General features: G+C 42.0%; 4 protein-coding genes across 16 annotated transcripts in view; 2 read left to right on the forward strand and 2 right to left on the reverse strand.

The window, feature by feature from the left end:
* The window catches only part of SENP7 (SUMO specific peptidase 7), a 50,672-nt gene extending 37,461 nt beyond the window's left edge, over nt 1-13,211 (reverse strand). For 5 of the 7 annotated variants that reach the window (XM_086617154.1, XM_086617145.1, XM_086617128.1 and 2 more), the window contains exons 1-4: nt 13,138-13,211; nt 11,602-11,648; nt 9,022-9,129; nt 6,634-6,728 (exon numbers count right to left, since the gene is read on the reverse strand). In XM_086617154.1, coding sequence (XP_086473280.1) covers nt 6,634-6,728; nt 9,022-9,129; nt 11,602-11,637 — 239 coding nt within the window. In that variant the 5' untranslated portion in view covers nt 11,638-11,648; nt 13,138-13,211. The remainder of the gene's footprint in view (nt 1-6,633; nt 6,729-9,021; nt 9,130-11,601; nt 11,649-13,137) is intronic. The other 2 variants (XM_086617172.1, XM_086617135.1) reach the window with 2 other exon arrangements.
* A 296-nt stretch (nt 13,212-13,507) lies between these two features.
* On the forward strand, nt 13,508-17,920 carry LOC104371458 (putative protein ARB2BP). Of its 2 annotated transcripts, none has more exons than XM_009990652.2 (3): nt 13,508-13,903; nt 14,224-14,300; nt 16,643-17,920. In XM_009990652.2, the coding sequence occupies exons 2-3, from the start codon at nt 14,265-14,267 to the stop codon at nt 17,702-17,704; spliced, it is 1,098 nt and encodes a 365-aa protein (XP_009988954.2). In that variant the 5' UTR covers nt 13,508-13,903; nt 14,224-14,264; the 3' UTR covers nt 17,705-17,920. The 2 variants fall into 2 exon arrangements, with proteins under 2 accessions (XP_009988954.2, XP_086480462.1); XM_086624336.1 differs by lacking the exon at nt 13,508-13,903 and adding an exon at nt 13,912-13,939.
* Nucleotides 17,921-18,352: 432 nt separating this feature from the next.
* Nucleotides 18,353-20,742, reverse strand: TXNL4B (thioredoxin like 4B). 3 transcript variants are annotated; one of them, XM_086624516.1, is made up of 4 exons: nt 20,679-20,742; nt 20,190-20,355; nt 19,703-19,854; nt 18,353-19,260 (listed from the first exon to the last, which is right to left on the reverse strand). In XM_086624516.1, exons 2-4 carry the CDS (start codon nt 20,319-20,321, stop codon nt 19,095-19,097), a joined length of 450 nt encoding a protein of 149 aa, XP_086480642.1. In that variant the 5' UTR covers nt 20,322-20,355; nt 20,679-20,742; the 3' UTR covers nt 18,353-19,094. The 3 variants fall into 3 exon arrangements, with proteins under 3 accessions (XP_086480642.1, XP_086480567.1, XP_086480725.1); XM_086624441.1 differs by having other exon boundaries at nt 20,190-20,437; XM_086624599.1 differs by lacking the exon at nt 20,679-20,742 and adding an exon at nt 20,485-20,515.
* A 59-nt stretch (nt 20,743-20,801) lies between these two features.
* Nucleotides 20,802-23,849, forward strand: TRMT10C (tRNA methyltransferase 10C, mitochondrial RNase P subunit). 4 transcript variants are annotated; one of them, XM_086624853.1, is made up of 2 exons: nt 20,802-20,831; nt 22,146-23,849. In XM_086624853.1, exon 2 carries the CDS (start codon nt 22,165-22,167, stop codon nt 23,410-23,412), a length of 1,248 nt encoding a protein of 415 aa, XP_086480979.1. In that variant the 5' UTR covers nt 20,802-20,831; nt 22,146-22,164; the 3' UTR covers nt 23,413-23,849. The 4 variants fall into 4 exon arrangements, with proteins under 4 accessions (XP_086480979.1, XP_086480908.1, XP_086480835.1 ...); XM_086624782.1 differs by lacking the exon at nt 20,802-20,831 and adding an exon at nt 20,916-20,984; XM_086624709.1 differs by lacking the exon at nt 20,802-20,831 and adding an exon at nt 21,361-21,773.
* The last annotated feature ends 845 nt before the right edge of the window (nt 23,850-24,694 follow it).

The following is a 24,694-nucleotide window of genomic DNA, read 5'->3' on the forward strand; positions in this document are numbered from 1 at the left end:
ACCTGCAGACACCGGTCAGTCTCTGCATCGCTGAATGCCATTGTGTATGCAATGAGCTGCTTTCTCTTAGAGCTCTGCTACGTATTTCCTAGACCAGTGGTCTCCAAACTTTTTTTTGATCATGCACTTCTACGAGTAAAAGTACTTTGAGCGTGCACCCTGAAAATGTTTAATTATAATTTATATAAATGTACTAATGTACTAACATTATATACATTATAAAACACACAAATAAAAATTTAAAAAAGGATGCAATAAAGATGAAATAAACATTAATTTTATTTATTAATTGTACAAAAAAAATTCCTTCCTGCATCCCAATGGATTGCCTTGCACACACCACACCTTGGAGACCACTATCTAGACAATGGACAATAAACCTAAATGGTTACCATTCAAACCTAAGTAACTAAGTTCAAGTGAAGGTACTTCCTTCCAACACTCTCTGCGCTTCTCTTAGAAGTTTCCCAAAGAAAAACTAAGTGGTAAAGAGCCCAGAGAAGTTGTAGATGCCCCATCCCTGGAGGTCTTCAAGGCCAGGCTGGATGAGGCTTTGGGCAACCTGGTGTAGTGGAGGGTTTCCCTGCCTATGGCAGGGGGGTTGGAACAAGATGATCCTTGAGGTCTCTTCCAACCCTAACCATTCTATGATTCTATGAAAATACAACCTGAAAGATTAGGAAAAAAAAACTAAGTTAAAGCTCTCTAATGCCAAGAATTTGGTCAGAGAAGAGTGTTATGTAAGGGATGGGTCCTAACTAGCTGTTGGAAAAACAATCCAGGGTTTCTGAAGTGAGATATTGACTCCATTAAGGTAATGGGAAGTCACATGTACAAAGTCTCATCTGACTGACCTAAGCCACAGGAGTGCTCCAGAATGTTTTTGGCAGAGCCAGGAAAAGGCAGGTATACATTTGTTCTTCTACCTAGACCTGGATATACTCGGTGACTACTAAAGCAAAGAACTGCTGGTTTTAAGAACCTATTACAGAGTCTGAGCATGTGCTTTGAATACTGGAGACCTAAAAAAAGTTTGTGTTACCCTCCAAGGATCCAGAGTTTCATTTAAAGATATGCTTCAACTATTGAAAAGCTTAGAATGTAAACACAGGTCATGAGGGACAGTTTAGTAACTCTAATGACTTACATGGTGGAGCCCAACTGCAGCAGGCTAGAGAGCATATACCAAGCCTGCAAACTGTTCTTGATTTAGCATAGGAAGCAAGAGACTTACTTTCCACAGAAGTCCCTGCTAAATCAGAAGTTCTAGCTTTTTTCTGAGTTTCTCAGATGTTCAGAGTTGATGCATTAACCATAGTTTAATACATCAGAAGATCTTACAGTGACCAGACTTACACATCACTTGTTGTTTGTCCACTGTAAGGTATATTAGAATTAAGGAATATATCAGCAATATCTAAGGAATTAGAGAATATATACATTTAAGAAATGTGATAAGAATTCAAAATGTAGCTACACAAGAACCTATTAGACTGTTAAGAAAATTTACAACTACTAAAGCAGTTAAAGGCAATTCCGAGGTAAAAGTCATCAAGTAACTTGTGCAAATTCATCTTCTGAAAGTTAGAAAGTTACCAAGTTATTGTAACACTTAATCTTTTGGGGTGCCAGAAGAGGTGAAAGAATGAAAGACTAAGCCAGACACTTCTCTTCCTCTAACAGGACTTGAAATTACAAATCAAACTTTGAAGTACCTAATGGCATTTTTCCTCCAAATACAACCCAGTTGCAGAAATGGGCCCTAGCAATACGAAGATGTGAATCAGAAATTGTTTCTCCTTAAAAAAAAAGAAACATTCTAAAACCATTACTGTAGAGCACCATGAGACAACACAAATGCTCACTTCTCCTGACTAGAATCATGCCAAGCTTAGCCTATTACACAAATCTAAATTATTTCAGTTTTCATTGTGCCACCTTGTAGAAATGCCAGATTTTTTTTCTTTCTATTTGTCAAACACAAAATATCATAATGAAATTTTACTAAATTTAGCCTGAACTTGCAAGGTAATTAGTCCAGTGGGAACACACATGGTCACGGTCTTTATTTTGATTGTATGATCAGGACTGTAAAAATAGCAGAAAAGATTCTAACCTTTAGGGTCTTTAACAATACTGTCATGCCAGACAAAGTCCACAACAGGAGGTAAAGGACTCAGAAGCAGAATTTCCAGTGAAACAGGATTTCATTACCTATAGTTTGCTGGCCACCAAACTTAGGTCTGGCATCCTTTGCCCATATTCACGTCAGGCTAGACCTCGACAGGCTTCAGGCCCCTTGTCATTTGGTTTACTAATTGTTAGTAAGTACAGAATTCGTAATGTTTCCCACTCCCTTGATTTAAATGGGGTTTATACATTTTAAGCAAGTATCTTTGCAAAAACGATCTTACAATATAAAGCACACGTGCACTCATGCGACTAGCTTTGCACCAGAAACCTGTGCAGAGGAGAGGAACCTTCAACAAACAACAAGGAAGAAAACAGCATACATTTGGCTATTCTTAAGGACGTCAGTGCCAGGTTAAGGCATCACTTCTTATGTGGCACCAGTTTTTGACTGAAGACCTTGACAGGACAGCTGGTTATGATCTGATCTTCAGAACTGTACAATGGCTTCAGAGTTGTCAATGGCTTCCCCTTCTAAAGAAGGAATGGCATCTGGCAACATTTCTTGGAAAATCATGTCATTAAGACTGGGTGTAAAACAGATTCAGAAAAAACATCCACACTTAAGCCAGCCTGTACATCTGTAAATGATGGTTGGGACACAGATCCCTAAATTACCTGTTAAATTGTGCACAGAAGAAAGTGAGTAAGTCATGCAAAAGACATTTCGAAAGATAAAAAATTAACATCAAGCAGGAAAAAAGCAAGCAAAGTATATATTAAAAGCGAGTCCCACTGGCAGACCTAGCAAGTAACCTGCACAACAGTAAGACTGGAGGCATCTTGGTGAAGGAAAATCAAAGGCAATTATTTTTGTTTCTAAAACTAGCACCTACCATATCCCCTCTTCTCTACCTCCACAAAAGAGAAAAAAAATACATAAGCAAAGGTAGTGAAAACATTTACACATGTAAGGATAGAACAGACAAATATGTATTTCAAAAAATGCTGTTAGCAGCTGCTGGCAAGTCTCAAATCATTTTTCACAGGCAAAAAAGGATTTTCCTAATTTATAAAGTGCAGGACCAAAAGCTGTTAATTGTTTGTACCCCTTTGGGGAAAATGTTTGACCTCCACTTCAGTCAATTGTCACAGTCACTAGATCCAGCTCCTTTCTCAATGATTGTATTTGTGTACAAACCAGTGTTGTAACCACTGCCTCTAATTTTTTTCAAATTTGTTTTAAAGAGTGTGATGAAAGTGATACCTGGAGGCTACAAACTCCTTTTGGAGTAAATTATTATTAATTGTCTACACCACCATCTTCATACCTATATTCTTCTACTAGTAAATCCAAGTTTTGGGAAATAAATATTTTGACAGTGGGATGCCACATACCATGCAAGAGTTGTCCTGTCGGGTCCATAAAAGCTGAACACCTGTCCTGGGTTTACAGAATAAAGCCACTGACAGACTTGACGTGTATTCAGCTACCTGAGCTTCTGCAACACAAGCACAGCTCAAGAGGTGCTTGGCCTTTCAGAGCCCAAAGGAATAACATGGTGCACTATCATTAATGGGAAACTTCAATTACCACATTCACTGACTACACCCTGTTGAAAAGAAAGTCTCCGTCTGTCCTCCTCCTGCACCAAGGTCCTGACTTTTCATCAACTGATCAGAAGTCAATGTTTTAACAGCAAACACGAACATCTCTACTAACCTCTCTGCTTTGCTGGACCAGGAAGTTATTACTGCCAAAATGTACTTGTCAGGAGAAGGGCAACCAGTAAGCAAATGATTGCCCCAAAAACCTGACTGCTATGGGGTCAGTGCTTGATTCACCCATGATGCATATTTCAATTAACATTTGAAATCCTGAGATGAAAGAGGCACAAACATCTTATTTAAGTACTCCTCCCACCCTTCCCTTAAAGAAAACCTGACAGACCAGAACGAGAAGCTTGAATTTCAAAACTGTTCTATTTTGGGTTTTTTTTTTGTTTTGTTTTATTTCCCTCTTGGGAGAATGCAGGAGTAACACAGCTGAAGTAAGTGGATATCTCTAAGTTCTATTTCCAGGTGGTGACAGCTACCCTTGAAATAGTGTTATCTGCTGCCTCAACAATAAAAGTTTCTTAAGTGGGATACAAAACATTAACTGACCAATTACATAAATACTATACCTAACTTCTGCAGTGACACTAATAAACTGAACTATTCGTATTTCCTGACAGTCTTAATCTGTTTTGTGGCACAATCCTAGATCTCCAGCACATGAGGAGGACTAGGTAGCTAACCTGCCCCGAGAAGTGTGTCTGGGATCATGAACAAATCACCTGACAGTGACCTTTCAAAGGCAATGAGCAGAGGTGTCCAAGTGAGAGCAGCTGTGGTTGCTGCTTCCAGCCCCCATGGTCTCATGTCACAGCAGGACTGACAGAAACAATCTACTACCAAATTTTGTAATCCAGAACTTCAGTTAAAAACACAGGTGAGGTGGGTTTGCACTAATACATCCACTTTGTCCTTTCTGACTAAAATTAAGTGGCAATAATCATGCTCAAGCAACACTTCTGATGAAACACACCTCCCTAAATACTTGAGATGAGCCCCTATCAATAAAGAAGACTTTTTTAAACATCAGGAACTAACAGGAGTTTGTCATTAAGACTTATTTCTTGCTTTTCAATGCAAATGAAAAATTCCTCATTGGGAAGAAGGAGCAGGGAAACTTGTGCATTAGAAAGATTCTCAGCATGCCACTTTACTCTTTCCCCTTCTGAGTTTTGTCAGTTCTCAGACTTTTGCTCACTACCTCTTTAGAACCTGCATGCTCTTCCTACTTATTATGCAATGAGGTCGGAGTGTTCATTTTGACTTACTGGGAAACACTGGGTACTCAAACGCAATACTCAGAACAAGCTTTACTGCAGACAGGAGATTAAGTTTACTTTATAGAGAACCTCCAGCTAGACTCCAGACAGACACTGAGGAAGTGAAAAATGCGCAGGTTTAAAATCTGAATATTTACTGTCTCCTTACAGTCTAAATCATTTCTCACTAATGAGCTGGTAAGAATCTTGGTAAAAATGATGGAACACCTACAAATGCTTCTTGAAAGTCTCTCACATATCAAAATTAATATATGTAACAGAAAATTAACATATGTAATGGATCCAAAGGTAGGTTTTTTTTTAAAAAAAGGCTCCTCAACATTGAAAGGTCAGTTCAAAGTTTACTGAAAGACCTTAAGAGTGCTATCAGATATCAGCCATTTCACAGCACAACTAAAACTCAGGAAACTGCAATTAACATAGCTTTTAAATTCTGCTAGGTTGACCCTGAGAGCCACTCCCTCAAGTCAAAGTTACTGAGAGAAGCATTACATCACATGTAAACTCACAGCTATATGCCTCTGAGGAGGTAGGAAAAATAAATTTGGAATCTTTTAAGTTGAGCTCTTCCCTGCAACAGTTTGAAGCATTCTGAATATAAAGACCAGGCTAAACAATGACTATTCGTAGGTCACAAAAAACACTGAATTCGGCAGTGTCAAAATCACCTGCTGTCATTAAGCATTTTCACTACCTGTGCACTCTAACAGCCTCTCCTGACAAGAAATAGTTTATGGTCAAGTTAAGTTCCAGTCAGAAAATGAGGCAGAGAATGCATACTCTCACTTGTTTAGAGTTGAATGATTTGTGGAATAACAATTGCTTCATTAAGTTAATTATATTTAATTTCATCATGAAGTCATTATGCTTCCTAGCTGCTGTTAATGTATCTAATTCTACATTTTCCTTCTTGTTTGTCAACTACGGCACTTAGAACTTCAAAATTTTCTTGGATAAACAATTGCCTAGCTGACAGCTTCACAGAAGATAATTTTAAATAATTTGCCACAATCTCAAAGAAACCAAGATAGCTGGTTTTTAGCAACAGAGCATAAAGAAGTGGCACATCAGCAGTTATTTTCTCACTTAGATGCCTTGACTGGAAAATAGAGGTGAAAAACCTCTAGGTATTTTACTGCCTTTCCCTACTAATCATCATATTGCTTGGGTGGTTTTTCTTGTTGTTTTTAAAAGTTGATAAAGCCACGTTAATGACTGTGGACTACAGAACAAAACGCGGCAAGCAAAAGATAATCTGGGAAACTTCTTAAATATTTTAAATATCTGGAGCTAGAATGATCATTTACACTTAGAGAGTAACGAACACCCTTCAGGAGTCCAGGCAGGTCAGCAAGCAGTAATTCCTCTAGTAAGCATTGCACTCCTGTTCTGATGTCGCAGTCTTGTGTCATGTTAAAATAAAGAAGTAGTTACCATTGCTACTAAATCAGTGGAACATGATTCTCTGAAGACAGGCTACCTAACAGCTTAAAAACCAGCTCTGCACAACACAAAAGCTAGAGACCAGAGATACCCATCTTCAAGAAAGATTATGAAACTCTGAATATACGAACAGAGAAGAACTAATTTTGAGATGACTTCTTACCCAATCGATTCTTCATCATGAGAGCTGTGTCTGTTGCAATCCTTTTGCCTTTTTTCTTTTGTGGAAGGCTCTCTGTTGTTGGCACTTAACTTCCACTGAAATAAAACAAATAAAATGGGTGGGTTCCAACAGACATAAATATGTAGTAATGGATATTACACTAGAAAAAGGGAACAATGCCAGACATTGAAACAATGCAACTGATCAAATAAAGCAGAGCCACCAAAGACCATACACACCAATTTCACAAAGAATGAATTTGCTTGATTCAAAGCACCCACGTACCACCTGATCTTGCATGGAACTTTTTTCTCCTAAAGAAATTTGACAATACAGGAAAATTCAATTATTTCCCTATTTAAAGGAGTACTATCCCAAACAGGACTTAAATACCAGGCATGTTTTACATCATCACAAATACGCAAGATAACCTCTACTTCCTTTAATTCCATGCGTTTCACCAAATTATATTCCACTCAAAGATATAAAATCCTGAGACAGAAAAGGAATTTGAAGGTTTGGTACTTGGTGGCAAAACCCAGAACAGTAAGACTTCATTTTTTCCAAACTCTTTTACCTTACCAGAATGCATTTATATTTTCAAATTAAATAAATGAAGCCCCACTAAACATACAGTTATTTCTGCAATTCCGGAAACATAGCTCCTTCTGCCATTACCTTCTCTTAATCTCTCCTCACTTTTTTTAATGTTAAAGACAATAAATCAAACAGATGTTTCAAAATTATGCCAGTCAGGTTGAAAGCAGACAAACTTATCTTCATTTCTGTTTAAGGATGGGATGAAAGGGCATCTGAAAAATTCATGCCCTTACATACTTCAGTGAAGTTTGAAAGGTGCATCCCAAATCAGTCTTTGGCCTACCATAGGGACTGACTCTAATGGAAAGTACCCTCATTATTAAAACAGGTGGCAGCAAGAAATTGCCTTGAAGATGCTCTTCCCTCTCCTGCCTTCAATCATCTAGTTCACCTCATAGCACTGGTCTTCAAGTATGTTAGAGACCTATATGCCCAAATCACTGAAAGCTGCACAAAATTTCTCAAACAACATGGAGAAAACTCTGGCAACACTAAATACAACCAGGACAGACCTTTGGGTGGATAAAACAGTAATAGATCTTTTAATTACAATACCTCATGAGCAATCTTTTCTTTTTTTTTTAAATAGAATATAAAGACTAGTTAGCGTTTAAAGCATACGGAGCCCCCTACCACATGGAAAAGTCTGAACTATATAGACATAGGTAGGAAAAACAAGAAATGAAAAATTAGACTATACACAGGAAATAACAAGGAAAAAAAAGTATTTTTCATTTCACCCAATCTAATCACTGTTTTTATAGGGGCAGAGAGAAAGACAGGAAGAATTCCATGCAAGTGCTGTCTGGCTCTGCCTAAGAAGCTGCTACTTGTAACCATGGCAGACATTCATCCCAACTTCAAAACCTGACTGTAATCGGATGCTCTGCTCACTTAAAGTATTAACAGTATGGAAGACAACCACACAGTGAGTTTGTATTGCAGCATGCTCAAATGACCAGGCCTACTAAGAGACCCTTTTTGACTGTAAGTCAAAAAAATTCCTAACTTCCCTCACTAGGTTTTCAAAACTGCTCTGTGGGGGAGCCTGTTTGTCCAGCCCCATGATTCCAAAAGCACTAAAACCAGCGATGCTGAGCTGAAGGAGTCAAGAGTAGCAAAATATATTTCCAAAACTTAGCATGTTAAAAACACTTACTGAATTTGATATAGATTTATGGAAGCAAATATTTGCTTCTGTATGTGACTGAGATGATCAAGACAGTAATTTATGGTAAACACCATACAAGTTCTTTTAGAGTCTTCCGGTCTTAACACTGAAATCAATTATTTCCATATTAGCACATAAAACTCTGTCAAAAGTCACACAGTACTCAATATATTCTCTTAAAGTTTATGCTCTTGGATACAAATAATGACTAACTAAAAACTCAATGTAAAAATTATTTCCATATTGTAACAAAAAGTTTGGTAAGTGACCTGAACATAACCCAAAAGTTCAGGAATCCAAAGACAATTAACTAAAAAGAAAACACTGTATTTGCCTTTAAATTCATGATTTTCAAGATAATTTCAAACTACACCTGAAGATCAACTCTGCTTTTTAATGATTTAGGCTGGCAATACGGTGCTAAGACTTCCACTTCTGCAACCGCACGCTTGCGGGCAGACTTCAGACCGACACACTTGTTTCCTTCCAAGACAATCTGGGTAGACATTGGTCACAAGCCAGCACTCAGTATTGCAAAAATTCAGCCTCCAAAACACAACCAAAAGCCTATGTAACATTCTCCTATGCACTTTAGACTCCAAAGAACTTCTCTTTACCTCTTTTAAAGGGTAGTCCCAATGGTGGGAGCCTGGGAGCCTTGCCAAGGAGGACTGAACTTGGACATCCTCTGATTTGGTGTTTGTTTTCTTCTTTGGTATACGAAACTGAAAATAAATGATGTTACACACATGATAAAACTAAGTTCTCCACTCGTGCTATAAGCTGACATACTGCCACGTACAAAATTTTCCTGTCAGGCAAAATAAAGTTGCAAGGGAAGCATTGACCTGTGACTTTAATTTAAATGCACTCCTCATTGATTGACACTAAATCATGTGTAGTACCAACAAGAAGCTAGTTTTAACATATGAACTGTCTGAAAAAGCTCTTCCTTTTCATTAACTTTACAACAACTTCAAATGTGTGCCCAAACGGTGAGAACCAATCTACCGCCACTTACAGCTTTCTTAGCTCCCACTGATTTGTTTATACTCTAGTTTAATCATTTCAGCTTAGAGATGATAGAGAAAATGAAACAACTGAATGTCGTGATGAATGTCACACCAGGTTTGCTCTTCCAAAAAAAAAATTTCAGGCTGAAGAGCAATTATATCTTAGAATAGCACAAGTATTTTGGTATGATAATTCAGCATCAATACACTATAACATACTCAAAAGGGCATCAGCTATTGTCATTGCCAACCTTCACAAAAATGGAACCAGTGTTTTGAAAATAATTAAAGATAAAGCAGTTAGTAATTTGTAGAAATTTGTCAATTCAGAATTCAAGTTCAACAAGCTAGAGAAAGAGGGTGACATTTCCTGTCAGTTAATTAAACCAGTTAAAATAATAGCAACTGAAAGAATAAAACTGCAAGCCTGGCCCTTTCTCCAGGCATCCTGAGAAGTAAAACCTTACACTGCAGATACAACCAGACCAGAATGGATCAGAGAGGGAACCCAACATTTGTATCTTTCAGACAACTGAGTCTCTCTCAGTCAGAAAAAAGGTGAAGCTACTCCGTAAAACAGTCACAGTCGAGTGGCCTAAGTGTGAACTTAATTTGCAAGCTGCCAGATGCCCTACCTTGTAACATGAAATTACAAGCAAGGACTCTCGAATAGCAATGCTAACAACTTCAGTAATTAACACAGAAATTCATTAGCTCTGCAGGTAGTCCTTCAGACAGACCATAACTGAAGCATTCTGTACCATAATGAGATAATCCTTTGATTCTTCAGTTTGAACTGTGAGGGCTCTTTTCCTTCTCTAAGCTTCTTTGAAACAAATTTTTATTTTTTTTTAGTAATTAGACCTGAATTTCTATACAGTATCTCAAACTACTTTTGCTGGTCAAACGCTGTACCAACAAATATGCCTTTAACAACAGATTTGTCAAATTATAAAGGATATAAACATTACACATAGGCAACAACTCCTAATACAAGTATCTTTCTTCCCTTTCAATAACAAGTAAGGATTGAAATGGACTTTTTCTTACTTAAGAACATCTGCAATTAGATGGTTTGATTTTTTTTTTTTGAGAAGTGGCCTATAAAGAAAAATGTTTCATCAGTCAGAGCGCATTCTTCTGATCTGCATCTTAATGGCCAGGTACAAATTTCTTACTTCAGAACTCCACCTGCTGCCTGACTAGTGGTTTCTGCTATGAGCTTCCTAGGAACATAGATTCATCTAAAATTTTAACATGCATTTGAAGTTCCAGAGGTTCAGATAACTGCTGTAATAATACAACAGATAACACCGAGAACAGGTACGGTCAGACTCCGAAAACAGAAAGAGACAGATGGACAGACAGAAAGAGAGAAAAAGCACAAGATACGTTCATCAGCAAAACTTCCACCTCACCGTACAATATCTTCCCAACGCTTGCACTCATTAAGATGATGTTGGCTTGCAGTGCCCACAATTAACTTACAGAACAAGCACAGAGTCAAGAGGTAACCAACGGAGGTCTGTATCTATGGTAAGTGCGACATATGCAGTTGCCTCAGCTTGTCCGTAATAGAAAGTGGCCAACTCAACACAAAGGTGTGCGTATGCACTTAGCAGACTCCTCATCTAAACCAGCAGCACTTTTCTGACGGTTCCCACCTATAGGATCAAGGGTCAGAGAAAGTGCATAAACGAGGTGCTGGAAACAGCTTATCTCTAAAACACTAGACAGTCCAGACCTTACCTGATCAAACCAGTTACTGTGCCTACAATTTGTTTTCACCAGTGCTTCCATTGCTAGAAACTACTACTAATAGGGATATTCTAGAAAAAATAAACACTAGCATGAGTAGTCTCTGAACTCACCTCTGCAGATAACTAAATATTATGCAGTTATGCAGCTGCTCTACTTACTCCAGTATTGCACTTAATATTTCAGACATTAATTTAGGTCTTAACATATCCTTGAAAACGTGCTGTTTATGTGAAATCAAATGTTAAGCCTATCACAGCAGACATCACTATTGACTGCTACCAGGATAAGCTCTTTCTCAGAGAGTGCCCCAACAAAGCAAAAGCTGGACCACTGGAGAATGAATTTGGTTGTGCAAATACATCAGAACACCCTTGGATACCTGCAGCCTCAAAGTAAATTGTTGCAAATTGTAGGAGGACTTACACTGACATGACTTGAAGATGATGTTCTTCTTTCCATTATTTTCTCTACTGAAAAAAAAGATACAAATTAAAATTAGCAATTTGTGGTTTATTTATTCAGAGAGAAGCAAGACCATAGTAGTAGGTATTAAGTGAGAAAAAGAAAATAATTTTTGAGCAAGCTAGCACATAGAAAACTCATTCGTAGAATGGTTTGGGTTGGAAGAGACCTTTAAAGATCATCTAGACCAACTCCCTTGGCATACACAAGGGCATTTTTCACTAGACCAGGTTACTTAAACACCCATGCAACCTGACCTTGAACACTCCCAGGGATGGGGCATCCACAGCTTCTCTGGACAACCTGTTCCAGCGTCTCACTCCCCTCATCCTAAAAAAATTTTTTCCTTATGTCCAACTTAAATCCTCCCTCTTTCAGTTTAAAATCATTGCCTCTTGTCCTGTCACTACAAGCCTTGGTAAAACGTCATTGGCAGCCACGATACAACAAACACAATTCTACAGCAAAGCTCTGGACTGTCAGTGTGGACAGAACCGTTAACAATGTTTTCACTGGAATTTATCCTTAGTTAAGGTAATTACTACTTAACTCCAGACTCTTATCAAGGAAGCAACTAATAAGCAATTCAGGCTTTGACTTTAAAGTGAAAAAGAAGACATCCGTAACACTACAGAGGTACGTCACAGAAGACATCCGTAACACTACAGGAGCTCCAAGAATAAAGTTCAAGGATTCCTGTTAACAGATAAAACCCTTCCTCAGTGGAAGAACACCGCTTCAGAGCTTCCAGAATTCACAGGGGTTTATTCTCTCTATAAACACTCTGTTTGACTCCAGTGCAAGACCTTCAAACCTTACAGCTAGTTCGAAGTCTCTGAGGAAGACCTTTAAGTTCGTGTTCTTTCATTCAGCTGGGCGGTTTTTCAGCGCACAGCCCCAGTCCTCCGGCGTGGGGAGCAGCAACATCTCAGACTATTAAAGCAAAAGCCAAACGACTGCCTATTCGGACGCCCGCAACGAGGAAAAGCTGACAAACGGCGGCCTTCTGACAGCTCGGGTGGGGAAAGAGAGGTACCACCCAGGAGTGGCACCGCCCAGGGGTGGCACCGCCCGAGCTGTCACCGCAGAAGGCCCCGCCGGTGCCCGCCGAGCAGGGCGGCGGAGGCGGAGCGGGGCCGCCCCCCACTCCCGCAGCCCCAGCTCCTAACCCCGCTCGGCAGGGAACCGGCTTCTCACCGACAAACACACCCGACAGTTCCGCGTTTCCACACTCTCTCCTCAGCCTCCTCACAAAGGAGCAGCAACACAGCTGCCGCCGCGGCCCCTCCCACAGTGCCCGGCCGCCCACCCGCCCCCCGCTACCGGCTTCGCCCGTTCGCCACAGACACGGGGTGTGCGGCGCGAACGGCCCGTCCCGGCCAGCGGGGACACGAACGGCGCGGAACCCAGCGGCGTGCTGCCAGCCAGCCTCACTCCCGCTGTACCGCCCCCTTCAACAGCTAAAAGCAGGGAGCGCACAGCACCGACAACACTCACCCGCCCAGCCGCGCCGACGCCACCGCTGTTGTTGTTTCTCCAGGCCCCACCGCCGCCTGCGCAGCTTCCCCGGGTACTTCCGGGCCGGGCCGGGCACGGGCACCGGCACCGCCTCCGCCGGGACCGCCCGCGCCCCGCCCCCCAACGGCACTAACCGGCTCCCCGCCCTCTCGCTTCGTGCCGCCCCGCAGCCGCCCGCGCTCCGCGGAGCCGCTGCGCCGTGTCCCGCAGGCCGCGTACCGCCTGCCCGAGTGTCGGCCCTACAAACCGGCCCCTCCTGCCCGCCTTCCCTCCCGGGCGCGCCCCGCCGGCGTCCTGGCCTCGCCGGTTTTTAGCTTTCTGGGGTTTAGCCTGAGGGGAGAAACGGTAAATGGCGCGGAGTAAATGACAGTGTCACAGGTGCGCTGCTACACGCGCTCCCCTGCACCTGGCACACCGATGACCAGTAACGAAACTGGCAGCCCTGGGAAGGCAGCAAAACGCAGTCACAGGAGGCGCAGGCTAGCGAGCGTGAAGGGGAGGGGGGAAACGCTGAAACCTGTGGGAAGGGTCAAGGCGAACCGCCGCAATTCCAAAGAAGGAACACGCAACCCCACCGAACGAGGTTTACATCGCGCCTTGCTGACGACATTTTCCTCGTTACGCTCCCGCCCCAGAAGACGGGTTAATGCCCTCACCGGAGGGCCCTTATAAGCCCAGCTGGCGCCGCGTTTTCCAGCCGACGGCTTTGGAAACCCTCCCGCGGCCGAGTGGAGACAAACATTTGGTTGTTTGGGGTTTTTTTCAGAGCAGCTTCAGAATTGTAAGTTTTGTGTTGTTCTCTTGGTAGCTAGCGCTTTTCCCTCAAGTAACGGGAAGCTGTGCAAGACTGGTTTTTGACGACTTTTTAGTTTTGCACTCAAGAGGTTTGCCCTTCATTTATGGTCAGGTGTAAATTACCAAGGTGAGATGGTAGCTTGCAACTACCTGAAACACTTTACATGGCCTTAACTATCAGCAACTGATATATTTTATAGATACGCCCCAGAATAAAGTACATAAAGAAATGAAACCTCAACTAAGATGGGTTTCTTTTCTTTCGTGCAGAGAAATTGTCTACAATCCCAGAGAGATAAAGATTCCCATCCATGATGATGAAGACAGACTTTACAGGAGAGCGTATGGTAATGTTGGGGTTTACTAGAATAGAGGAAACTATTCTTAAATGGAAACTCTCATAAAGAGTAATGCTTATACTGCAGTAGTGTTTCAAATATGCCAACTGCTGTAACAATCGCTAGCTGAATTTATAGCTAGAGAATCTTAGAATCCAAACAGAAAAGTGGGAGGAAGGGAAGGAGGGAATTTTTCTCCCCTCAGCAGTAATTTTTTTAAAATCAAAATAGCGATTTGTAAAGGCTGCCTTTGAATATTGCATTTATATAGAGACAATGAAGCACAAGCAGCAGTCAACACTGATTTGGAATGTACGCATTTACCAAAAAGAAGTAAATGCAATATGTGGCTGTATCTACAACAATCTATAGTGCTGCTTTTTAATTCTGTAAATGGCATTACTACAATAAAATCAGTTCTCCAGACTAATAAGTACATGATTCTAAGGTGTTATTCAAGTGAATTTTTAAGTGATAACCTACTATGAATTGCTTCAAAACTTTTCAGTTTGCACCTTGAAGGCAATTTTAGGAAGGGAAGTCATACCTATGCCTGATGTAAGACTGTATTTTTTTGCTTGTGCTTCCTGAAATCTTCAGAAACTTTTCGCAATGCTTCATAAAGTAGATATTTAAGTAGATGTTCACTATTTACATACACAGGGTTTAATTTGGAATCATGCATCCTTGTTTTGTTTTGGAACTGAAAAAGCAATGTTGCTGCTAGTAGCTGAAGTAGGAGCATAGTAACTTCCTGTTCATAGTACGTTGGGAAACTGCAGTCTCCAACCTTTTAGGGGTTGAGGAGAGAAAGGGACAGACAGAAGTGTTGGACAGAAAGCCACTCTGTGAGGAAACTGCATTTATCTATTCCTAATTGTTACTGAATGCTTCCTCTGTGCTTAACCTTTCTCCGTAGACTTCCTTCCTTAAACCAGGTCCTTTATTCTCCTGCTTCATTGCATGAGGAAAATAACATGAATATGGGTGGCTGCCTCCCTACTAAATACGACCTCTTTTGTGTAAATTGCCCATATTTCAGTAGTATAGAAAACACAGACAATCCTCCCATCTCCTTTGTGTCTTTCATGCCTTCCTGGAGAATGAAAAAGTCATAGATGAGCGAGTGCACTTGCAACTTCTTTGTGCGGCTTCCATTCCAAGAAACTGACAAGACAGTAAATGGTTTAAATATGATAGAATCTGATGTTTTTCCCTGTTCTATGTGTACTTATTATATGAGATAAAAAAGGAGAAGGTAGCGTTTTCTAGCCTACACTCTATTAATCAGAAGACAGGAACGACCCTGAAGAGATGAATTAACATCTCTGACCCAATGAAGAGTGCTCAAAAGGAAAATGTATATGGTGTTGCTGTGTTGAAAAGCAAGTCACTTTTTTTTTTTTTAATTTGGAAGTGTAAGAAATAATTTTCAATATGCTCAGCAGCTTACTCAAGGAAATTTGCATTCCATAAAGGAGCTGAGATACAACTCAAGTTGCTTATGTGAAAGTTTTGAAATCACTTTCTGTGCTTTATCAGACTATAAAGTGAGTTTTAACATAGTCAGAATGTGATTTACTGTGTTCTAAAAAATTCTGATGGTTCATCAAGAAAAATTTAAACGTATACAGTAGCTTGTACCAATGTGTTTGCCAAATATAACTTCATATAAACCATTTGCCAAAACAAAATTACTGTGTTAAGATGATAAATTCATTTTTTAAATGCTGATAATTGTGGGGATTTCCTGCTTGCAAATCTCTGCTGTTAGGACAAAAATACTATAAAAGTAGGATTCTAACCACACCAAAGGTTACCATGTTTACTATTCTACAGCCAGGGAGAGTCACTAGCAGATTGGGAGAGTTATTAGGAAAATAGAAGGTTACAATAAGCTTAATTTTTCTGTTGCATAGAAACCACTTTGTGGTATAATTCTTACCAGTTGATCAGCCATACAAGTTGAAAATGATCTTAGCTGAAACTAGAGACCTCGATCTAATCTCATGAACGTTTGCTGTGTGGACTTTCTTTTCTCCTGTTCCTGGATCACAGTGGCTAGTTTATTCTGTCATCCATTCCACGACTTCCATGTGGCAAGTGCTTGCATGGATGAACGAATAACTGGAAAGATTAGTATTAAGGTACTGCTGCTGGAATTTAGCAACCAAAATCTGAGAGGCTTTAGAAGCAGCTGGTTTGCTACAGACCACCAAGGGATAGTCTGTATCAAGAAGTATTTTGTTTGTAACCACTTTTAAATCTGAATTCTAATACAACAGGTTTTCTTTATGTAGATGTTGTATGGAGGTCTATCACTACATTGACATAGTCTTCTTCATTCGTAGTGGTTACAATTACAGCATGAGCTAAGCCTGAGGAAACTAATAGAGGGTTCAGAGTATGAAGAGGAACTGAGGTATGACTTCAATATAAAAGGGGAACTGAGGCATCTGGATACAAATGATTCCTTTGTTTTCAATTATTACAAGAATGCACATGAGCAGAATCATAAACGCTATCAAGTTTTGGGACATTTGATTACCCAATATGTTTATGAGCTCCTGGAAAGAGTCTGCATGCTGCAGAAAGTTTATATTCCTACTGATGCTACACAGGATGAACCCAGAAGTTTCTTCTTCACAAGTGAGAATGCACTAACAAGTTCCTCTAGTCTAATTGTCCTTCTTCAAGACCGTGGCATTTTCTGTGCCGGACAGTGGGGGCAAAGGACCATTGTCAGTGAGGGCTTGTGGCATGGAACACAAATACCGTTCATCAAAATGGCCCTTCAAAGCCACGAGGGAGTGATTGTACTAAATCCCAATGACAACTTCATTGACCTGAAGACTGAAAAGGAGAGGTTAAGCTTTTCTGCTAGGGAAGAAGCACTGAATTCTACACAGGCTGTCTGGTGGATCCCCAAGAGGGGCAGCAGCAGCCCTGAGGAGCATACCATATACGTATGGGATCATTTCATTTCAAAGAGCGCAGCCAAGCATGTGGCTTTCATTGCCCACGGCTATGGTGGCTTGGTGTTTGTTGATCTGCTGGTGCAGAGAAAATGGGAGGTAATGAACAAAGTATACTCTGTGGCATTCATCGACTCCATGCACAACACACAGCACCAGACGAGAGGCGACCCACAAATACAAGAATGGATACAGAAATACTGCCGTGAATGGGTGTCAAACAGCAAGCCTCTAGATAAAGCTGTGGGTTGTCGCGTGAGAGTGAGTTGTCCTACCGTCTCTGCTGGAACAGAAAATTATGGTCTAGCGCCTTCCTGCTGCTTACATGCTATCTTTAAGTACCTGAGGAGCACACTGAAAGCCAAGACCACAACAGCCTTTAGGCATTCACCTGTTGCAACCAGAAGCTGCACAAGTATGAAGAGAGGCAATAAATAAAGGTATACTGATTTGTTCTTGATGGTGATCTCTTCCTTTCATAGCTGCCCCTGTACCTTTCAGTCATCTAAGGACCTTCATCTCTCCGTGGAGCAACTTACAGTTCAAAGTTTGAAGCCAGTTGGTCTATTTTTGAGAAATGCACAAATACAAGTTAACTGTTAGGAAAGAAGTGCATTGTTGAAGGCTTTAAGCCACAACCCTTCAGCTATCTGAGAAATGTAAAGTCACACAAAATAAAGATGTTAAGGTACATCAACTCTCACCTGTACCATTTTTTAAATAAACATTCTGCAGTTATGGCTCTATAATCAGGCTAAACTATGAGGAAAACATTTGCTTCTTAAGTGCATAGCTTTCACTAAAAGGACAAATCCGTAACACAAGAAGCATGTAAAGGATCTACTTCCTCCCTGCTATATGCCACACAGTATTTAAAGTCTTTCCAGAGCTGGAACATCCACCTTCCCCTTGAAACATTTACTGAAGTTAAATGATACTTTGGAGAACTACATACTACTACGTTCCCTCCAGTCAGAGGGAGTATGCCCCAAACGTGATACAGTGAGCTAAAGTAATTTCCATTTTAAAGCCAGCTAAGCCAGTGAGATTACTGGGCATGAGCTGCTATAGAAATACAACACTCTAGCAACCTGCAATTACTGAACTGATGCAAAAGAATGACATTGTTGTTTTCTCTCAGCTGTTTTAATTTTAGACAGAGGTGGGAAATAGACACAGTTTTTAAATGTCCATACTCAAGGTCTGCAATTTGTACAAGCAGAAGGTCAACTAACCTTTAAAGTGAATGTAAACAAAACAGTTATTCTGAATTTCCAGGTTAACCCTGTGGGAATTACAAGTGCTCAGTGGCTGCGAAAGAACTTTGAAGGATGACAAAACTTCGTCCTACACCTTCAGTTCCCATCTCAGTCAAAAAAATTGTTGAACAATAATACTGGATACTAGAAAAAGATAGTGTCAACTTGCCTTTTGTGATATCCATTTCAGTCATCTCTAATACTGTTTGGAAAAGCTTTCGTCCTGTTATCCAGTAATGGGAAAAAGTGTAAAATCCCATTGGAAAGGCACAGTCAGTTCAAGGCTCTTGAGAGCAAGCATAGCTTTTTAAATAACGATAGGTTTACTGTTATTGCATCTGAATGAGAATGGTACTAAACAGACAATTAATAGACTATAAGGTCCTTTAGTTCATTTAAGAAAGTTGCAGTGGAGATGCTATCATTGAGGTGACAGAACGTCTGTCTTCAGAAGGAGACCAATATGATCCTTCAACATAAATGCCCAGACTGTCCCACGGTGTCAGAGATGGCTTGAAGAAAAAAGGGTTCTAGAACATCGGCCATATTCTTTATCTTAGGTCAACTCATTAAATTCCTTGGTAGAGCAGGTCATATTTAGGAATGTTATTGGGATCAATAGGACTTCTCACAATGAGCTTTCCATGCATTGCTCCACGGTAAATCACTTCAATCAGATCTATAAAGTCTTGCTTTGTTTTGAAGCTGCCTACAAATTTCGTATGATCTGGAGACCTAAATATAAGCATAAGATATAAAGTAAGGTTAAAGTGGTCAAAGGAAAAACACCTTAAGACAGGAAAAGATGCATAATTAAATTAAGGGTTCTGATTTACTCATTCTGAAAGAATGAACTGCACTGGTAATGGCATAACCAGGTCAGGAATATACTGTGACTTTCCAAAGTCCAAAAAGGTGCAGTGTCATGTCTAAGACTTGAACCGTACTATTTTTTGCAGCCAGGCATGTTTCACAGCTGACACCTACTTATGGCACCAGAGCATATTTCAAAATACTTCTTAATTTTAAGTTCTTCTAGCTTCCTACCGAGTTCTCAATGCAGAGGCTGGTAACAACATTATAGTTTTCAAACATTACCTTCTCCAGACATGGTAACATAGAGAAAGACTGATAATTGTTACAGACATAATAGAAAATGCCAGGTAGTTTGACATACCCATAATCAACCTTCATGTGTTGTCCATTGAAGAAAAATATAGTAGATGGAATATAACTGATGTCAAAATACTGGGTGTACACTGGAACCTTGTCCACATCCACTAGGTAAATGACTGCCATTTTACTTAGGTCATGAGCTGTCTTTGCAAGCTGAAAAGAGTGAGAAAGATGGATGACAAATGGATTGAGACACAAAAGGAAAAAGTCTGGCAAGCTTTATAAAGCCCATTTCCCTTATGTCTTATCAGTGTAAGCAGGGCTAGAATATCGTGTCTTATCTGCTTCAAGCACTTTGCATACCCACTACAATGGCATAAATATTTATTTAATTTTCAAACTCTTTTATTAATAGTTTTATTTCATTTTACATGTCTCCAAAATTTTCATGAGACACTGTATTATCCTAAAGCAACATATGCCATTCTCTTGTATGCAATACATACACTAGACGAGTTTAATAGTAATAATAAAAAAAACGCTCTTACAATATCATCGAGCTGCAGACAAACAGAATCGTTATCTCTTCCAAAACGCAGAACCAAAACCTTCTCAGCCACGCTCTTTATTGCTTGATCCACTTCCCTCTTACAGGTCAGTTTGGGCAGCAGAAAACTCATCACGACAGACCACGGGTTCCACTGAAATCCCTACCTGACGGTTAGAAAAAACAAAAACAAAACACAAAACCAAAACGAAACAAACCTGCGTCAAAAATCAGCGAAACTTCTTCATGCTATCAAAAAAAAAAAAAAAAAAAAAAAAGAGAGAGAAGTCACTGACCACCACAGCGGGCTGACACAGCCCCCCTCCCGCCTCGGCCCTGGCCCGGCAGCGCGGCGGGGCCCAGGCGCACCCCGTCCCGCCCGGCCTCGTCCCGCTCCGGGGGCAGCGCCCTCGGGGCCCGGAGTCAGCCCGCCAGGCCCCGGTGCAGACCGCCCCCGCCAGCCCGGGGCTGCCCCGCGGGACCGCCGTACCCCGCAGGGCCCTTCGCTGCGAGGAGCGGGCCGGAACGTTCGCCGTGCAGCCGCGGAGCGCCGGGAACAGCCGACGGGCACAGCGCCGCGCCCGGGCAGGAAGGCGCGGCGGACCGGGCCCTCCCCGCGCACGCGCAAGCCGCCTTCCCTGAGGTGAGCCGGAGATGGCGGGGGGATCGGTGTCGTGGTAGGGCGGTCGTTAGCCGCGAGCGGCGTCCGCCCGCCCCCTTCCTTCCCTTCCCTTCGCTTCCCGAGCGAGACGACACGGAGGCCAGGCGGCCTGGAGCGCGGCCGGAGTTCGGGCAGGTGCGGGCGCAGCCGCAGCCAGCGGAGGGAGAGGCCTTTCCCGCCACCGCGACAGACCCGCCCGCGGGCCTGGGGCGCCTGAAGTGCCCCGTCGAGCTCCCCCCTCGTCCCGCCGGTGGCTCCCGGTGACCTCGGGAGCGCCCTTTCGCCTCCCGGCCGTGCCGCGGCCTTCCTCGGTCGGGCTGCGGCGCGGTGCCGCGGAGGCCGTTCCCCCCGCTGGTCTCTGCCGCAGCAGCGGGGAGCTGGGCGCGCCGGTGTCCCCAGGGGGGCTGTGAGGTGTTACCGAGCGTGTCGCGGGGCTGTTCAGCTGTGGGCTGGCTTAAAAGAGAGAAAAAAAAAAAAAAGTATTTTCCTGTAGTAGTTGTTTATTCTTCCATCTCCTCTGTAGGAGGTGTCCGGTGAATCAGGCACGGAAACTCATGTGGGTGGGGTGATAACTAGCTTTTTTTTTCCTTTCTCCAAGGTTTAGCTGTCCCCAAGGTAAGTTCTCTGATTTGGCTCATAGTGTGGCCATGCGAATGCTTGGACTGCTGACAGAGCCAGGAACAAGGGCTCACGGGACATGAGAGTGCCTCCCTTGGCAGTAGCGTAGGCTTAGCAAAACTATAGCGTTGGTAGTTTTGGTAGTTCCAGTGACCTGCAACGTGGAAATGCACAGAAGAGGAAAAACTATAGTACTAAAGTTTGCCGATAGAGCTTTTCCCAAAATACAATGATAAAAGCAAAAGTGTTCCAGAAAACGTTACAAGATGAAGCATCTTTTCCATCTTCACAGTATAGGTAAATGAGGTAGGCACCTCTAGATGTGTATAAAAAATATTTTCAGTCTCCATGCAGCATTTTGCTTGCATTGGTTGCAAAGGTTCTTATTTGTCATATGATACGGATAACTTAAGTAGATCTCAGACAATACTTAAAAGTTGTTTGACCACATTTTTAATTGCAGTAAGTATAGTTGTTTTAGGCAGCTGAGCTAACCACATTTCTTCACAGCGGTGCCACATACACAGTTTTTATTTAGAAAACAGTAGAAAAGAAGCAGGAATTTCTAGTGTTTTCCAAGAAGTTATTTTCTGTCAGCATTACTGAGGATGAAAATCTGTGTGCGTTTTCTTCATGATTTCTGATGAGGTTTTTTCCCCTTTTATTGGTGTTTTGCAGATAAGTGTTTGAACACAGCATGTGTCTAAGTATGCAGTCTGCTAATGTGCTTCTGAAAAAAATTGTAAGAAGTTCTGTCCTTCCATTTGCTGCACAACATGGGATGAAAAAGGATTTGTTTCCACTCAGTAGAACTCTGAGTTTATCACTTTGCCTGAAGCAGGACAATCCCTCAGAAAAACTAGATTTAGATGGGTGGAAGAAAGTAATGAAGTCTGGATTGCAAGAAGTAGTCAGTGAGACGGCCTCAGAGCGTAACGAGCTTTCCACTTTGGCTGCTGCACGTGAGATTTTGAAGATGTGGAGACTAGCTGGCAGATTGGTTCCAGAAAACATCAGTGAAGAACAGCTAAAAACCTTTATTGAATGTCCTTCCAAGTCAGCCAAAAAGAAGTATTTAAAACATTTGCATCTCAAAGAACTTTACAAGAAAAACGACAAAAGAAAGATGGAAGAGAAAAGGGAAAGGAGGCTGGAAACACAAGAGGAAGCTTCAAAAACTAATGAGACGAAAAGGAATTCCTTGGTATGTTTGTGGGCCAGCTCTATGGATAGAGCATACAATTGGAGGGTTGCTCAGTCCATGACCTTTGGCCAACCTCTAGTATTTGACATGTCTTACGAAAAAGATATGTCTGTCCGAGAAGTTGCAAATACAGTGAGACAGCTAGTGTTAAGCGAAGGTTGCAATCGAAGATCTGTGGATCCATTCCACATCCACTTCTGTAACTTGAAAGATGACAGCCTCTATCACAAGGAATTTATCAAGCATTACAGAGAGGCATGGGGCAAATTGCTTATCACGGTGACAGACCGCTGCTACACAGATGTCTTTCCGAAGGAGAAGCTTATCTATCTGACTGCTGATTCTCCCAAAGTAATGAAGACATTTGATCACGATAAAATCTATATTGTCGGGTCAATGGTTGACAAGAGCATAAAAACAGGATGCTCCTTAGCACGTGCAAAGCGACTGGGGCTGGAGACTGCGGCCCTTCCGCTGGAGAAGTACTTGCTTTGGAATACGGGTGCCAAAAATCTCACACTGGATCAAATGATGTGTATTTTATTAACCTTGAAAGATACTGGAGACTGGAAGAAGGCTCTGGAATTTGTTCCAAAAAGGAAATATTGCGGCTTTGTAAGCAAGCCTGTAGATGAACTGAAAAAAACTCTAAACCTGATCAACACACTTAAACTTGGAAAGAGACAAGAAGCGCGAAAGCAGTTGGCCAAGAACTACTCTAAGAAGCTAATGCATGAGTAGAGAATGATGTATTACCGGCAAACTGTGCCCCTAAATGCTCCAGTTTCTCGGGGCTTCTGGAACTGTGTTCAGCTGTTTATCTCTAAAAACACCTTTGTCGGTCAAGTTTGAAAAGACTTGTTAGGGATTTTTTTTAAAGAAATCACCTCAGCTGTTTGAATTTATTCACACGTTATTGAAATTATGTAAGAGAAATTAGATAATCTGTTGTAAAAAAAAAAAAAAAGAAATGTTCTGTACAAAGAATATAAATGTGTTCAGTTGCATTGGGCTGGGACAAGGGCGATGGTAACTGAACGCAGAGGTTGTTCTTCAGGGACCGCCGCCGTGCTGTGGGTTCGCAGTGGGTGGAGGCTGTCCACAGCCTTACTCAAAAAGGTTCGCTAAGACGAAACAGAAGAGATTTTTCTCTGTTACCTCCTGAATCCGCTTTTTTTTTTTTTTTTTGTGTGTAGGTGAATTGACTTTTGATAACCGAACTAAAACCACATGGTTAAAACCCAGCATCAGTTTGGGGAGTTGTGCAGTTCCTTTCTGGGTGTTCCGTCTGGCATTCCTTGTTTGGAAGGAATAATCCAAATTTCTTGACCTTGCAAAAAAAAAAACAACCTTATGTGTACTTACACTTTTGTGACAGACTTTTTTATCCCTCAGTGCCCGTGTTTTCAGCCTGCGTGATGCGCATTTCCCAAAGTGCTGGCACTTGGACAAACAGTCCTATTCTATATGCTATACATATATATTCTATTCTCTCTATATATATGTTCATATTTTATATATACTATATAGCGCTATGAACACGTGCAGGAGCAGAGCGCCTTTCAGCATTTCTCGCAGCTGGAGCTGCTGACGGGTGCCTGTGTGGAAGCCCGTGTTGACGCTGCAGAGCCGCAGCGGGCACGTTCGTTGCCAGAGACAGTTCCGTTCTGCTGCCTGCAGGGCGAGGAGGGATTTCCTGGTGCCTTAACGGATCCTTAAATACTTCTGATTTAACCTCGTCGGCTGCCCTGACGCCTGAAGTCAGCCATGGCGGGCGGTGGGTTTTGTCCTGAAAACTGGAAAAAGCAGGAGCGGGGGATGTCGCACTGCAGAGCAGGCTCCGAATATCCCGGGGAGGGGCGGCGATTCGTGCCTTGTCGCGCCCGCAGGAGGCATGGTGGGGGCGTCCCGCCACCGCGCGCGGCACTCGCCGCGCGGCTGCGGTTCTCGTGAGCACCGCTGACGCCAGAGCCTGCGTCTGACGCCGCGGGGATGACGTAGAGCCTCCGGCCGCCGCCCCCCC

This window comes from Tauraco erythrolophus, chromosome 1 (assembly GCF_009769465.1).
Source record: "Tauraco erythrolophus isolate bTauEry1 chromosome 1, bTauEry1.pri, whole genome shotgun sequence".
Lineage (NCBI taxonomy): Eukaryota > Metazoa > Chordata > Aves > Musophagiformes > Musophagidae > Tauraco > Tauraco erythrolophus.

Coding starts and splice junctions, on each gene's coding strand:
- TXNL4B (XM_086624516.1), bottom strand. CDS start 20,321: ATGAGTTTTCTGCTGCCCAAACTGACCTGTAAGAGGGAAGTGGATCAA. Junction 19,855..20,189: donor GTCTGCAGCTCGATGATATT/GTAAGAGCGTTT, acceptor CACTCTTTTCAG/CTTGCAAAGACAGCTCATGA. Junction 19,261..19,702: donor CACATGAAGGTTGATTATGG/GTATGTCAAACT, acceptor GCTTATATTTAG/GTCTCCAGATCATACGAAAT.
- LOC104371458 (XM_009990652.2), top strand. CDS start 14,265: ATGATGATGAAGACAGACTTTACAGGAGAGCGTATG. Junction 14,301..16,642: donor ACTTTACAGGAGAGCGTATG/GTAATGTTGGGG, acceptor CTTCATTCGTAG/TGGTTACAATTACAGCATGA.
- TRMT10C (XM_086624853.1), top strand. CDS start 22,165: ATGTGTCTAAGTATGCAGTCTGCTAATGTGCTTCTGAAAAAAATTGTA.